This window comes from Polypterus senegalus, chromosome 5 (assembly GCF_016835505.1).
Source record: "Polypterus senegalus isolate Bchr_013 chromosome 5, ASM1683550v1, whole genome shotgun sequence".
In the NCBI taxonomy this organism is placed as follows: Eukaryota; Metazoa; Chordata; class Cladistia; order Polypteriformes; family Polypteridae; genus Polypterus; species Polypterus senegalus.
The window spans coordinates 51,444,946-51,459,550 of NC_053158.1; the positions used below are offsets into that span (position 1 = coordinate 51,444,946).

The following is a 14,605-nucleotide window of genomic DNA, read 5'->3' on the forward strand; positions in this document are numbered from 1 at the left end:
CGGATCATTTAACATCTAACATAACCTTTTTTTGTTTATAACGGTATATTACTGAATATATTGAACACATTACCAACTCCATTCCAACGAGCTCCCAATGCAGTAAAGTTTCTCCAAATGAATGCTGCCACTATTGACCTGTAATATTTGTGGGCCATTAATGCTTAACATATAAAAGAAAGACAGACACAGACTGATTCTCCAGAGTCCTTTAGACTTTTTCAGCATGTAAGCACACTGAAGCAGCATGGTGAAGTGTGACATATCTCTGATATCGGTCACATACTGTGCAGACTCACTTTTGACAGCCTGCTAATTATTCACTTACAGAAATATACTGTGCAATACCGTTTGGGTTTTATTGTACTTAAGTTTACATGGTAAGGTGAGAGGTAATTTATATTTGTCCTTGGCTTTAGACTTTAAACCAGAAGGATTCCGGCTCATTCCACACATTCGACTCCATATGTGGATCTGATCAATATATGACCTGTCATTTTTCCACATGTGAAAACATGGAAACAGCTGTGCTATGGTTAACCTGAAAATTGCTTCCTGTTCACTGTAGAAAATGGCCATTTAAAGGAATTGTTGGTGCTGTAAAAATATTATGTGCATATAATGTATATACAGTGGGTACGGAAAATTGAAGGGGGTCTGAATACTTTCCGTACCCAAAGTATTCAGACCCCCTTCAATTTTTCACTCTTTGTTATATTGCAGCCATTTGCTAAAATAATTTAAATTCATTTTTTCCCTCATTAATGTACACACAACACCCACATATTGACAGACAAAAAAAAGAATTTTTGAAATTGTTGCAGATTTATTAAAAATGAAAACTGAAATATCACATGGTCCTAAGTATTCAGACCCTTTGCTCAGTATTTAGTAGAAGCACCCTTTTGAGCTAATACAGCCATGAGTCTTCTTGGGAAAGATGCAACAAGTTTTCACACCTGGATTTGGGGATCCTCTGCCATTCCTCCTTGCAGATCCTCTCCAGTTCTGTCAGGTTGGATGGTAAACGTTGGTGGACAGCCATTTTTAGGTCTCTCCAGAGATGCTCAATTGGGTTTAAGCCAGGGCTCTGGCTGGGCCATTCAAGAACAGTCACAGAGTTGTTGTGAAGCCACTCCTTCATTATTTTAGCTGTATGCTTAGGGTCATTGTCTTGTTGGAAGATAAACCTTCGGCTCAGTCTGGGGTCCTTAGCACTCTGGAGAAGGTTTTTGTCCAGGATATCCCTGTACTTGGCCGCATTCATCTTTCCCTCGATTGCAACCAGTCATCCTGTCCCTGCAGCTGAAAAACACCCCACAGCATGATGCTGCCACCGCCATGCTTCACTGTGGGGACTGTATTGGACAAGTGATGAGCAGTGCCTGGTTGTCTCCACACATAACGCTTACAATTAAGGCCAAAAAGTTCTATCTTGGAGTTTGCTAAAAGACCCTAAGCACACAGTTAAAATAACGAAGGAATGGCGTCACAACAACTCTGTGACTGTTCTTGAATGGCCCGGCCAGAGCCCTGACTTAAACCCAATTGAGCATCTCTGGAGAGACCTAAAAATGGCTGTCCACCAACGTTTACCATCCAACCTGACAGAACTGGAGAGGATCTGCAAGGAGGAATGGCAGAGGATCCCCAAATCCAGGTGTGAAAAACCTGTTGCATCTTTCCCAAGAAGACTCATGGCTGTATTAGCTCAAAAGGGTGCTTCTACTAAATACTGAGCAAAGGGTCTGAATACTTAGGACCATGTGATATTTCAGTTTTTCTTTTTTAATAAATCTGCAACAATTTCAAAAATTCTTTTTTTTTCTCTGTCAATATGGGGTGCTGTGTGTACATTAATGAGGGAAAAAATTAATTTAAATAATTTTAGCAAATGGCTGCAATATAACAAAGAGTGAAAAATTGAAGGGTGTCTGAATAATTTCCGTACCCACTGTATTTGGATCCAGAACACCACAGTTACATGAAACTGCTCACATCTAGAAAGCTACTTAACAATAATTAGAAAAACTTTATTTGCATTTCACCTGTTGTACACTTATCGAATCAGCAGTGGTCACTTCATGTTACGGTCCATTTAGATCTGCTGATCCTGGTCAAGGTTGCAGTGGCTGAATACTCACCCTTAGTGCCATGAAAGTGTCCAGAAGCTTCAGTGTGTTCTGGAACATCTCCCAGTGGGCTGCGTCTTTTACACCTGCCATAGGAGATGCCCAGAGAGCATCCTACCTACAGAACATGCCCAAACCACCTCAACTGTCATCTCTCATTCCACTCCGAGGTCATCCTGTCCTTTTAAGTATCTCAACAGGAAGTAAGTCCAGCAGCATTAACTTGGTATCTTCTACCTTCAGATTCATTAAGTAAAGATGAAGATGTAACTGTTATGATTCATCGTGCTAGATGTCCTAATGGTAAAGAACAGTGTATACAGTATATACTAAAAAGAAGCATTAATCAAAGTAAAGGAGAATTGGTTAAAATAGTGACAAACATATAGGAAGGCATTAATAAAAGAGAATTACAATCAGATCATCAATTATTCAATTCATGAACCTACTTAATTCAACACAGTGTTATTGAGAGGCATCAGAGCCTGTCACTGTAGCCACGAGTGCAAGGCAGGTGCCAGCCCTGGACGAGACATCTGCCCATATCAGGGCCTGTTTACACCACAGTTATTTAGCGTCACTTCTTCACCTAATTGACATGGAGAGAAAATCCAAACTCCACACAGGCAGTTGTCTGGAGCCGTGAGACAGCAATGATAACTGTAGTGTCACCATATACTACGTCAATTTTATAAATTTCAGGATCCAAACAGTGAAGAGAATATTCTGCTATGGCAACAGATGAAACTAAAGACAAGCACAGATGTTTCCACAGACATAACATGAGGCACTTGCTGGTTTCCTGTTTATTCCTCTTCCTACGAGTCACATTCATTAAAAGAAATACACATTTTAAAGGTTGCAGTGGCTGAATAGACTATTAAATATACTCAGCTACTATACTTCAGCGGTAGTTAATTTGTATGTTTTTACTTATTAGTCAACCATGATTAGAAGAATTCAAATTCTTAAAGTCTTTGAAAAACCAGGACAATTTTCAGGTAAGAATTTGCATTAATCATAAATGCTAACCTGTTGATCTCAATAACACACATTATGTCTACAGGACTTAGAATTTCATTGGTCTTGTTACTTCTGACCTATCCTGACATTTTATTTTTCAAGCACTTCTGCTCAATCACATTGTTTAACTGAATTTGATTGCCCCTCACCATTGGAATTCATTATTCAATGTGTACGTACTGCACGCTAAGATCAGAGAATGTGCACGGAAACTCGCAGAACTACAGGATAAAGAAGAGCACATACAACAACAGCATTTATTTAAAAAAATGAAGAGCGAGCCAGTATTTCAGTTTCCAATAATGGCATTAGACATGCTTGTCTTTGTGCCTCCTGGTATTCTGTATAGATTTAAACAGGGTCTTCACCACAGGAATTTTCTCGATACGCTTATGTTATTAGATGCATGGTATGATGCAGTGCACACTTTTCAACAAAGCAATGCTGAATTTACCTAATAAGAAAGTGTTTTTTGTTTATTTAATCAGGGGATGATAATATGATCAAATAACATATTTATTGACATAGATATTTGTAAAGCTAGGTTTTGGATTATCATGATTTCAGTAAACACAATTTACAATAAAATTTAACAGTGGACTCTGCATCTTATTCTTCTCACAATTGACTTAGCCTGCATATCTGTAGACTTATGGACTGAAACAGCAATGCCAGGAGGAAATCTCCACAGCATGGGAGAATGTGCATACACCGCACAAACACTGAGCCGCATTGTATGTCTTCTCTGCATTTTAAATAAATCAGAATGAATATACACTAAGATGTATCTAGCATTGTTGTAAACATCAGCACACACAGCAAATGTCAGTCTCTGTACGCCAACTTTCTTAGTGATCGCTGTCAAAGCTGCTTCTTTAAAACACCACATCTGGGATGTAAGCATTTTAAAACGAGTATCTGGCTGAATCCCACTTTCTGTTTTACATCTAAGCCACTTGGTTTGCCTGTAGTAAATTCAAGATGGAATATCAAGTTAATTTACTCTTTTTTTCAAAGAGTATTCTTTCTAGGATAGCAGGAACTTCAGTGAATAGGCTTAGAAGAACTGGACTTGGTGCTCTTTGTAGGTACAACATGTCACGTCAGCAGCAGTGTCCGCAATTTGAAACTTTCTTAGACGTTAACATTATCTGCATGGGCGGTGACCTTGGCTGTTTTACCCCTGTATGAAGTCTTTACTGAGAGTAGAGTTGAACCTAAAGGAGCACAAAACTTTATAGCGACTCCTCTTGGGGTACAAGAGCATACACTGGATTTGGCTGTTAAGCTCTCCATGTTGCGTGCCAGTGTTTGCTTCTGATCATCGTCCAAACGCTTTTACTGTAAAGGCCAAATCTTTAGAGTCATTTCCTGTTATTTTTTATGTCTCCACTGTGGGGTAATGGTTAATTCCACAGCATAGAAAAATAAACCTTTTCTTTTCACATCTGATGACTAGCAGTTCAGTCAATGTCCCATGCCTCTCTGCTAGACATAAACACAACATAAAAATGTCAGTTATACTATCTATCTATCTATCTATCTATCTATGATCACTCCTCATGTATGTGAACACATTTTCTTCATTTCAAATTCTAGTTATGTGTTTTATTAAACAGTGCAGGTTTGAATATAGGAAATGCACAGTTTATTGACTAAAATCTCCACAAAGCATGTCTTAAAAGTGGATTTTTCTTATTAGTGACAACACTGAATGATATTCAATAAACAGAACTTTTTTCTTTAAGTGTATCATGCATGTCTAAGTAATACTGCTGTATAGTATGTAATGAATCAGAAAGGATTTCCCTTCCTCTTTTCCTTCCTGGGTGTGTAATAGCTGATGTCATGGCAATACTTTTTATGAAATTATAAAAGGTCTGTCTTGTTCCAAAGACTACAGTGGCAAGTGACATACGGTCTGCTAAAAATTAAACTATAAAAATTAGGCCAAGGGTGCCAATCCAGATTGTGGTTTTCTAATATTAAAATCTGATTAAGTCAAAACTATTTATCAATAACTGGAAAATAAATGTCAGTATGAATAAATTATTAATTATTTTAATGAGAATAGGCCATTCAGTTTTCAAGACTCCATGCATTTACCGAGTGATGCTGGCACTGTGGTACTAGCCAGTTATATTCATTAATTGCTGAAGCCATTTTCCCAATAGTGGGTTACAGTAAGAATCAATCTGTCATATTAGCAACATGGAGGCTGTGTGACAGTTAATGACAGGATACATCCACACTAGCTCATATCCAGCCAATTTAGATTCACCATTTAGCCTAACAGCTTATGTCTGGACAGTGAGAGGTAATCCGCATGAACATGGGGTGAACCTAAGGGCTACTCATGCTAGTATTGTCCATCTTGCTCTGGTATTAAACTGGTAGAAATATCTGTGAAGGGATAATTCTGCCTGCTGTTCTGTCAAGTAATTTAACAATTTAATATAGCATTATCAAACCCACCAATTCATTGCTTTAGTGGAGAAAGCAAGCTGGACCTCCTGTATTCAAGTATTAATGCTCGTTAACACCATTAAATGTAAACCTGTGGTACATCTGGACTGGTCTCACCATGTTACTGCTACCTACATGTCTGTTATTGACAGCAGCAACTCCTCATTATCCCAGCCAGATGTTCTTTGTGGGGCTCAAGCCAAGTCAAGTTGGGGAGCATGCACTGGTACAGTGCGTTGCTGCACCTACCACATGACCAAACAGCTCAGGATCCCGTTTGGCAACCCCCGAGGCAGACACGCGATCCAGTCCCACCCTCTGGAAATGACCTTCTATCTGCCAGGTGTCACGTGGGCGACACCTTGACCTGGTCCAGCCACTCGGGTCCCCAACAATGAGAATCCTGTGAGCTGGATCACTCTCGGAGAATCGCACCACGTGGCCGTAGTGCCGTAACTGACGTTCCCTCACAATGCAGGTAATGTGCCTCATTCAGGACTCCTTGAGCAACCGCTCATTCGACGCAAAGTCAAACCAATGGTACCCAAGGATTTTCCAGAGAAACACAGTACCGAAAGAGTCCAGTTTTCGTCTCAGGTAGGTCCTGGGTATGATGTTAATCTGCATCTGTCCCTGCATGCAGTCCCCCAACTTGCAGGGAAATCATGGGGGGTGGTGGCAGGATTGCCACCGTAAAAAAACTTTACACTGCTCCGAGACGACAGAAAGGACTCCTTTTTGCCCTCTGCAAGAGTAGCTGTGCTGCAGCCGCCCATAGGAAGGCTGTTCGCATCATGAAGGAGCCCCACCCCCGGAATAGTCGAAACCGTTGGAGAGCCAATGGGGTCAGGTCGGTTGGGGATTGTAATTGGTGTGGTGCTGAGGCGTCGCCTGCTGCACGGCAGCACTCAGGTCCTAATTTGAGGCGGCCCATCCGGTTAAGCGCATGGAATGTCTTTCTCTCCGGCAAAAGACGTTCATCTTCTTTCTGGGGTTGTTGTTTGTTTATTAAAATGTATAATTTTGTCTTCTCTTGAGCTTCCATAAAGTTTTAATTACACCGTGGGATAATTGAAGTATATCTAATTTAATCTAATCTAATCACACAGTCAACACCAGAATAAAGCATCACCAGGGCAGAGAGCACATGTATGTATGGTATGATCAATATACAGTAGTCACCGTGGCAGGGGCCTGACCTGAACAACAAAGTGACAGAGATATACCCTATTAGGAGCTGTGCTAGTAAAACTGACTAAAGTATTGCTTTGTGTGTTTTGTTTTTTTTTAAAGTTGGACTTTCCATAGCTTGTTAACTGTATTCTGTGTCCTTCTTCTAATATCTATGTTGTGATCCTTTTTTTTTCTAAAATGATGCTTCTGCTTCATAATTATCAGCTGCCTGTATTAAACATTTCCATATACATATAGAGAAGGCCACGATAATGCTGAGTCTGGGTATAAAGTGTAATCACACCTTTGAGAATGTCAATCAGACAATTTCCTGTTTATTTATTTTTTTTTGTTTTTCAGCAGAGCAATATTTTTTTTCTTATTAGAAATTCCTAATACCCTGATTGTGTAAGCACAGCCCCTTGACATCTGCCCTGACAATGCAGTTTGTGTGGAAATCCCCTTTCACAAATTCTACAAATCTGATCATTAATTGGAGACATTTGCGTCTGTAATTTCAGTGGTAATCTTACCCAGCAATTCCCAGGTTGCACTACACTTGTGAGGTCATACTAGCAATGTTTAAAGGTTTGCACAGACAGTTCTGGAATATCTGAAAATACCCTTTTCTACGTATGCTTTTCAGTTTGCCTTGTTGCTATTACATCCAGTCCTGGTTTTTTATTTTGTGATTTTAGAATTTAAGTTTGATGAAAGATCAGTTTAACTTACGGTTTCGACTTCGGCTTGTCTTTTGCCTATGCATATCTATCGGTCATTCAATCTCTCTTACTGTCTGTTGTGAGTCAGTACAATTCTTGCATGTACGGAAGCTTTGGTTTTTGCAAGCATTTACAACTTCCATTCTGCTAGATTAAATTATCTCTATGCCCTTTGTACTTTACCTTTCAATGGCTTTTAATATAATTGCATGTCATTAAACTCCTCCAGGCTGCTTACATCACTCACAATATTCCTTAAATTATCATAAGCCTCCTCCACTGCTGCCCTGCACCATAAAATCTTAGGATTGAGAAGAAAATTATTTACTCAGTCATGTTTTGCTTTACACTTGAAAAGGTAAAAGCAGAAAAAAAATATTTTGTTAAGGTAAAAAAAAATCATGGGCCATTAGCATGAACTGTATCAATTTCAACAAGCAAATACTTCACAGAAACAGGAATTAGGCCTAATCCAGTGAGGTCACCTTTTAGTACGAGCTCAGTACATGAGTCTTTGGTGAACTGAAGCTTTGTTAATGTGATTCGAGTAATAATCCTATTTTGTCCAGTTGATAGAATGCAGGATCCCTACAAAAACATTTTTTTTGTTACCTGGAGACAAACCCACTGGAAAACAGACATGAGAAGAACATTCAAAACCAATGGGTTGGCATGGAATGCGAACCTAGGACAGTAGACCCTTGGAGCAGCAGCATTAGTTTCTGCACTACGGGTATCATACCATTCATACTGATGTCATCACTGGTATCGCACATCAACTTGCAAGTCGGCATGCTATTGTAATAGGATTTATTTATTTTACATGTTTGCTTATTTATTTATATGGTCCACGGTTGTGGTGTTTTGTGGGAATACATACAATATTCATATACTGAAACTATCCTGAAACATGATATGCATCCCCATCTTTAGAGATGAGTGTATGAGAAGACAACATCACCATATTCTCATTCATGATGATGGTTCTGTAAAAATCCATATGTTTTACAGTGTGCTTTACTTACAGTTCAGTTTTTTATATAGAGATGTTTAACTTTTATACTTTATAGCTTGCTTCAAAAGTATGAATCTTATGTAGTATTTGAATAATGCATCCAATGACATTTATTTGCATATTGAGAATACAGTAAGTTTCTGTATTGAACCTTCTTAAAATTTTTAAGGAATAATATAAAGAGCATTTCTTTTTAATGTCTGAATTAACATTTGTAATTAAAGTAAACATTTGCACTGTTTAGTTGATGCTGCTTCATCATCTGAGATGAAAAATAATCATTTCTTCTTCTTCTTCTTTTTACAGGCAGCCAGACAGGAGTTTGGGATTCCAGCAAAAGATCAGTGGTTTCAGGTGTGTGATTTTGAAATTGATTTCTCTCCATTTAGTAAACGACTTGAATGTAAAATGGTTTACTTAGTAATTTATGAAGAGCACCCTGGAGCCAAAGTAGTTAGCTCTGCTTCCTTGCTGCTCTAGAATCGTTTTATCGAATTCTCAGCCACTGTCTGTGCAGGATTTGCTCGTTGTCCTCAAGTTTGCATGGTCTTTTTCTGCAGGTACTTCAGTTTTCCTCCTGCATCCCAAAGATGTGCCTGTTAGGTCAGTTGACACCTACAAATTGGCCTTAGCTGTATATGAATCAGTGTACTCTGTGATATAATGATACTGTTTTCGGGAATGGTAACTGACACAGGCCCCTCACAACATAAGCACATGAGAAATTTGACAAACGAGAAGAGACCATTCAGTCATTCAATCCCATGTGTTTAGCTAATAGCTAAGCTGTCCTGATATCTCATCCAGATACTTCTTAAAGTTTGTCAAGGTTTCTGCTTCAACTACATGGCTCCAGATTTCCAAAACTCTTTGCATAAAGAAGGGCTTCCATCCTAAGTGCACTTTTCCATTTAATATCCTCAAGTATGTGATTCACCCTTAAAGTGACAGAATTCTGATGGATCCTTATCAGTGCCTTTGAGGATTTTAAATCCCTGGATTATGTCCATACGCCATCTCCCCTGCTCTGGACTGAACAGGTTTAATTCTCTGAGTCTGTCAGAGTAGGACATGTCATTAAGTCCTGAGATGCACTTGGTTGCTCTCCTACGTATGTATAGCTTTAAGTGCTTTCTTTCATGTCTTTCTTGTAATGTGGTGACCAGAACTGTGCAGAATACTTCAGATAGTCTCATTAGAGCATTATATATACTAAGCGTAACGTCACTCGATTTTTATTCAACAGTTTTAACAAGCTAACCTAACATTTTATTTGCCTTTTTAATCACTTCTGCACATTGCATAGATGATGGAAATGTCGAGTTAACATAAACCCACAAATCCTTTTCAGGGTTTGCCTCCTGTAGGACAGTGTCTTCCTTCTTGTATTTATAAGTAGCATTCCTTTTGCCCCATCTACATTAAAGTGTATTTTCCACGCGTTCACCCAGTTCAGGCGTTTTTCTAAGTCACAACACTGAAAAGGGGTGACAGGTTAGAAAATAAATAGATGGATTGACAATTTAATCATATTAGCTGTCTTTTAGATTGACATTTTTTAGTGTCTTCAAAGTTGAGCCCAGGGACTCCCCAACCCTGTATGCCCCCATTAAAATGCAGTAGTTTTGGGCTGTGTGCATTGTCATGTGTAAGGTACTATGTACAGAAATTACAGGTCACTTTATAGAATATCCTATACATTTCAGAAATATATAAAAAGGAAAATCCAAAAAGCTCATCATGAGTCAAGCTGTATCTGCAGAAATACCATTTGACGTCACCATGAAATTCTTACAATGCCTATTTAACTGTCTTTTTCTGTTTTTTGTTTCCTTTTTTCTTTTCTAAACCACATTCTACTGTATAATGACATTATATGAGCTACGGTACTTTCTCTTCCAGAGCCTTTTAAGTGTAATTCTGCTTATTAGAAAAAAATGCTTTACCTTAGAAATCCCCTGCTGTTAGTTAATCAATACAAAGAGAACATGGCATAGATTTTTGCCTTGCTGTATTGATTCATATGTTATGAAGTCACAAGGTTACAAAGAAAATTTTTACATAATGTGACATATAGAACATTATTTATAAAGGACAAATTGTCTTTTCATCTTTGGTCCAATTATAATTCTTTTTATCATGCTGATTTTCTACTATATGTATTTTCCCTACCTTTGTATAACAGTCATTGATCTGATAGAGCCTGTCAGTCTCAGGGCTGCCCTCATATAGCATGAAGTGCTGAAATGTAATAAGACGTGAATACTTTTTTAGAATATTTTTGACTGACCACCCCTTTCTTACACAGGATTCTAGTAAAGTGTTAAAGCCTTTATGCTGGATGAAATATTCAGATACACAAACAGTATTTCTATATTCAACCAAATATATTTTTAAGGTGTTGAAGTAGAAAGGTTTACCATTAACAATGCCGTAAACAAACCAAATTGTAAACTCATCAGCATCAAGGTCATCTTCAGGAATTTGGGAAGATTAGCAGAATGATGCAGAAGGAAACAAACACCCTTAACTAACAGTTATATACTGATTAACATGAGTGCCATCCATCCATCTACTAACCCGCTGAATCCGAACACAGGGTCACGGGGGTCTGCTGGAGCCAATCCCAGCCAACACAGGGCACAAGGCAGGAACCAATCCTGGGCAGGGTGCCAAACCACCACAGGACACACACTAACACACCCACACACCAAGCACACACTAGGGCCAATTTAGAATCGCCAATGCACCTAACCTGCATGTCTGTGGATTGTGGGAGGAAACCGGGGCGCCCGGAGGAAACCCACGCAGACACGGGGAGAACATGCAAACTCCACGCAGGGAGGACGGGAAGCGAACCCGGGTCTCCTAACTGCGAGGCAGCAGCGCTACCACTGCGCCACCGTGCCGCCCTGAGTGCCATAGGATGGCCTAGAATTGTAAATACTCATGTTTTTCCGTACTGTCTCAGTTCTGAACTGTGCTGGGCTAGACACCTCATCCAGAGTTTTTCATAATTATTAAATAAGAAGAATATTCCTGACAATTGCCTGTCCAGGGTTGGCATATACTGTATTGCCAGGATAGTCCCTGGCAGCTTGCAACTCTGAATTACGTTAAGTGGGTATGTGAAGTTATGTTATAATATGGTCATGCAGCCAGGAAATTAATTTCACATTTTTAAGGTATATGTTTAAGTTACAGGGCATCATGGTACTGCAGTGCTGCTTCGCCATGCATCCGGTGTCCTAGATGTGAATCCTGCACCTAGTTGTTGTCTGTGGGGTGTTTAGATTTTCTCACCATGCCTGCATTTCTCTGAGTTTTATGTTTTTCTTTCAACATTCCCAAAGACCCACAGGTTAGGCCAATTGGCAATTCCAAATTGACCGTATATACATGAGTGGGTCCTGTGATGGGTTGATGTCTTTTGCTGCCTTGTGTCCAGTTGTACCAGGATTGGCCTGTTACGTAATATTTAATTTACAGTTGTCAATGATTTGAAAGCAAAATATGCATTGACTAACCAAGCTACAGCATTGTGCTCTTTTGACTTGTGCTGCTCCCTTACTTCAACATTTTCATATCTCCATCCATCCATCCATTCTCTTCCGCTTATCCGAGGTCGGGTCGCGGGGGCAGCAGCTTAAGCAGAGAGGCCCAGACTTCCCTCTCCCGGCCACTTCTTCCAGCTCTTCGGGAGAATCCCAAAGGCGTTCCCAGGCCAGCCGGGAGACATAGTCCCTCCAGCGTGTCCTGGGTCTTCCCCGGGGCCTCCTCCCGGTTGGACGTGCCCGGAACACCTCACCAGGGAGGCATCCAGGAGGCATCCTGATCAGATGCCGAGCCACCTCATCTGACTTCCTCTCGATGCGGAGGAGCAGCGGCTCTACTCTGAGCCCCTCCCGGATGACTGAGCTTCTCACCCTATCTTTAAGGGAAAGCCCAGACACCCTGCGGAGGAAACTCATTTCAGCCGCTTGTATTCGCGATCTCGTTCTTTCGGTCACTACCCATAGCTCATGACCATAGGTGAGGGTAGGAGGTAGATCGACTGGTAAATTGAGAGCTTTGTCTTACGGCTCAGCTCCTTTTTCACCACGACAGACCGATGCAGAGCCCGCATCACTGCGGATGCCGCACCGATCCGCCTGTCGATCTCACGCTCCATTCTTCCCTCACTCGTGAACAAGACCCGAGATACTTGAACTCCTCCACTTGGGGCAGGATCTCTCCCCCAACCCTGAGAGGGCACTCCACCCTTTTCCGGCTGAGGACCATGCTCTCGGATTTGGAGGTGCTGATTCTCATCCCAGCCGCTTCACACTCAGCTGCGAACCGATCCAGAGAGCTGAAGATCACGGCCTGATGAAGCAAACAGGACAACATCATCTGCAAAAGCAGTGACCCAATCCTGAGTCCACCAAACGGACCCCTTCAACACCCTGGCTGCGCCTAGAAATTCTGTCCATAAAAGTTATGAACAGAATGGTGACAAAGGGCAGCCCTGGCGGAGTCCAACTCTCACTGGAAGCGGGCTCGACTTACTGCGGCAATGCGGACCAAGCTCTGACACGGTTGTACAGAGACCGAACAGCTCTTATCAGGGGTCCGGTACCCCATACTCCCGAGCACCCCCACAGGATTCCCGAGGGACACGGTCGAATGCCTTTTCCAAGTCCACAAAACACATGTAGACCGGTCGGGCAAACTCCCATGCACCCTCAGGACTCTGCTAAGGGTGAAGAGCTGGTCCACTGTTCGCGACCAGGGCGAAAACCACACTGTTCCTCCTGAATCCGAGGTTCACTATCCGGCGGACCCTCCTCTCCAGAACCCCGAATAGACTTTTCCAGGGAGGCTGAGGAGTGTGATCCCTCTATAGTTGGAACACACCCTCCGGTCCCCTTTTAAAGAGGGGACCACCACCCCGTCTGCCAATCCAGAGGCACTGTCCCGATGTCCATGCGATGTTGCAGAGGCGTGTCAACCAAGACAGTCCTACAACATCCAGAGCCTTAAGGAACTCGGCGTATCTCATCCACCCGGGGCCCTGCCACCAAGGAGTTTTTGACCACCTCGGTGACTTCAGTCCCAGAGATGGGAGAGCCCACCTCAGAGTCCCCAGGCTCTGCTTCCTCATGGAAGGCATGTTAGTGGGATTGAGGAGGTCTTGAAGTACTCCTCCCACCGACCCAGCGTCAGTGAGGTCAGCAGCGCACCATCCCCACCATATACGGTGTTGACACTGCACTGCTTCCCCTCCTGAGGCCGGACGGTGGACCAGAATCTCCTCGAAGCCGTCCGAAAGTGTTCTCCATGGCCTCTCAAACTCCTCCCATGCCCGAGTTTTGCCTCAGCAACAACGAAGCAGCGTTCGCTTGGCCTGCGGTACCTATCAGCTGCCTCCAGAGACCCACAGGACAAAAAGTCCTATAGGACTCCTTCTTCAGCTTGACGGCATCCCTCACGCGGTGTCCACCAGCGGGTTGGGGATTGCCGCCACGACAGGCACCGACCACCTTGCGGCCACAGCTCCGGTCAGCCGCCTCAACAATAGAGGCACGGAACATGGCCCATTGGACTCAATGTCCCCACCTCCCTCGGGGCGTGGTTGAAGTTCTGCGGAGGTGGGAGTTGAAGCTACTTCTGACAGGGGACTCTGCCAGCCGTTCCCAGCAGACCCTCACAACACGTTTGGGCCTACCAGGTCTGACCGGCATCTTCCCCACCATGAAGCCAACTCACCACCAGGTGGTGATCAGTTGACAGCTCCGCCCCTCTCTTCACCCGAGTGTCCAAGACATATGGCGCAAGTCCGGCGACACGACCACAAAGTCGATCATCGACCTGAGGCCTAGGGTGTCCTGGTGCCAAGTGCACATATGAACACCCTTATGCTTGAACATGGTGTTCGTTATGGACAATCCGTGGCGAGCACAGAAGTCCAATAACAAAACACCGCTGGGTTCAGATCGGGGCCATTCCTCCCAATCACGCCCTTCCAGGTCTCACTGTCATTGCCCGTGAGCATTGAAGTCTCCCAGCAAAACGAGGGAATCCCAGAAGGTATG

At 42.2% G+C, this 14,605-nt stretch overlaps 1 protein-coding gene across 4 annotated transcripts in view; it reads left to right on the plus strand.

Annotated features, from left to right (window-relative positions):
* c5h8orf34 (chromosome 5 C8orf34 homolog) overlaps positions 1-14,605 on the plus strand; it is a 446,834-nt gene that overhangs the window by 419,020 nt on the left and 13,209 nt on the right. For all 4 annotated transcript variants that reach the window (XM_039754615.1, XM_039754616.1, XM_039754617.1 and 1 more), the window contains one exon: positions 8,838-8,885. In XM_039754615.1, the coding sequence (XP_039610549.1) occupies positions 8,838-8,885 (48 nt within the window). The remainder of the gene's footprint in view (positions 1-8,837; positions 8,886-14,605) is intronic.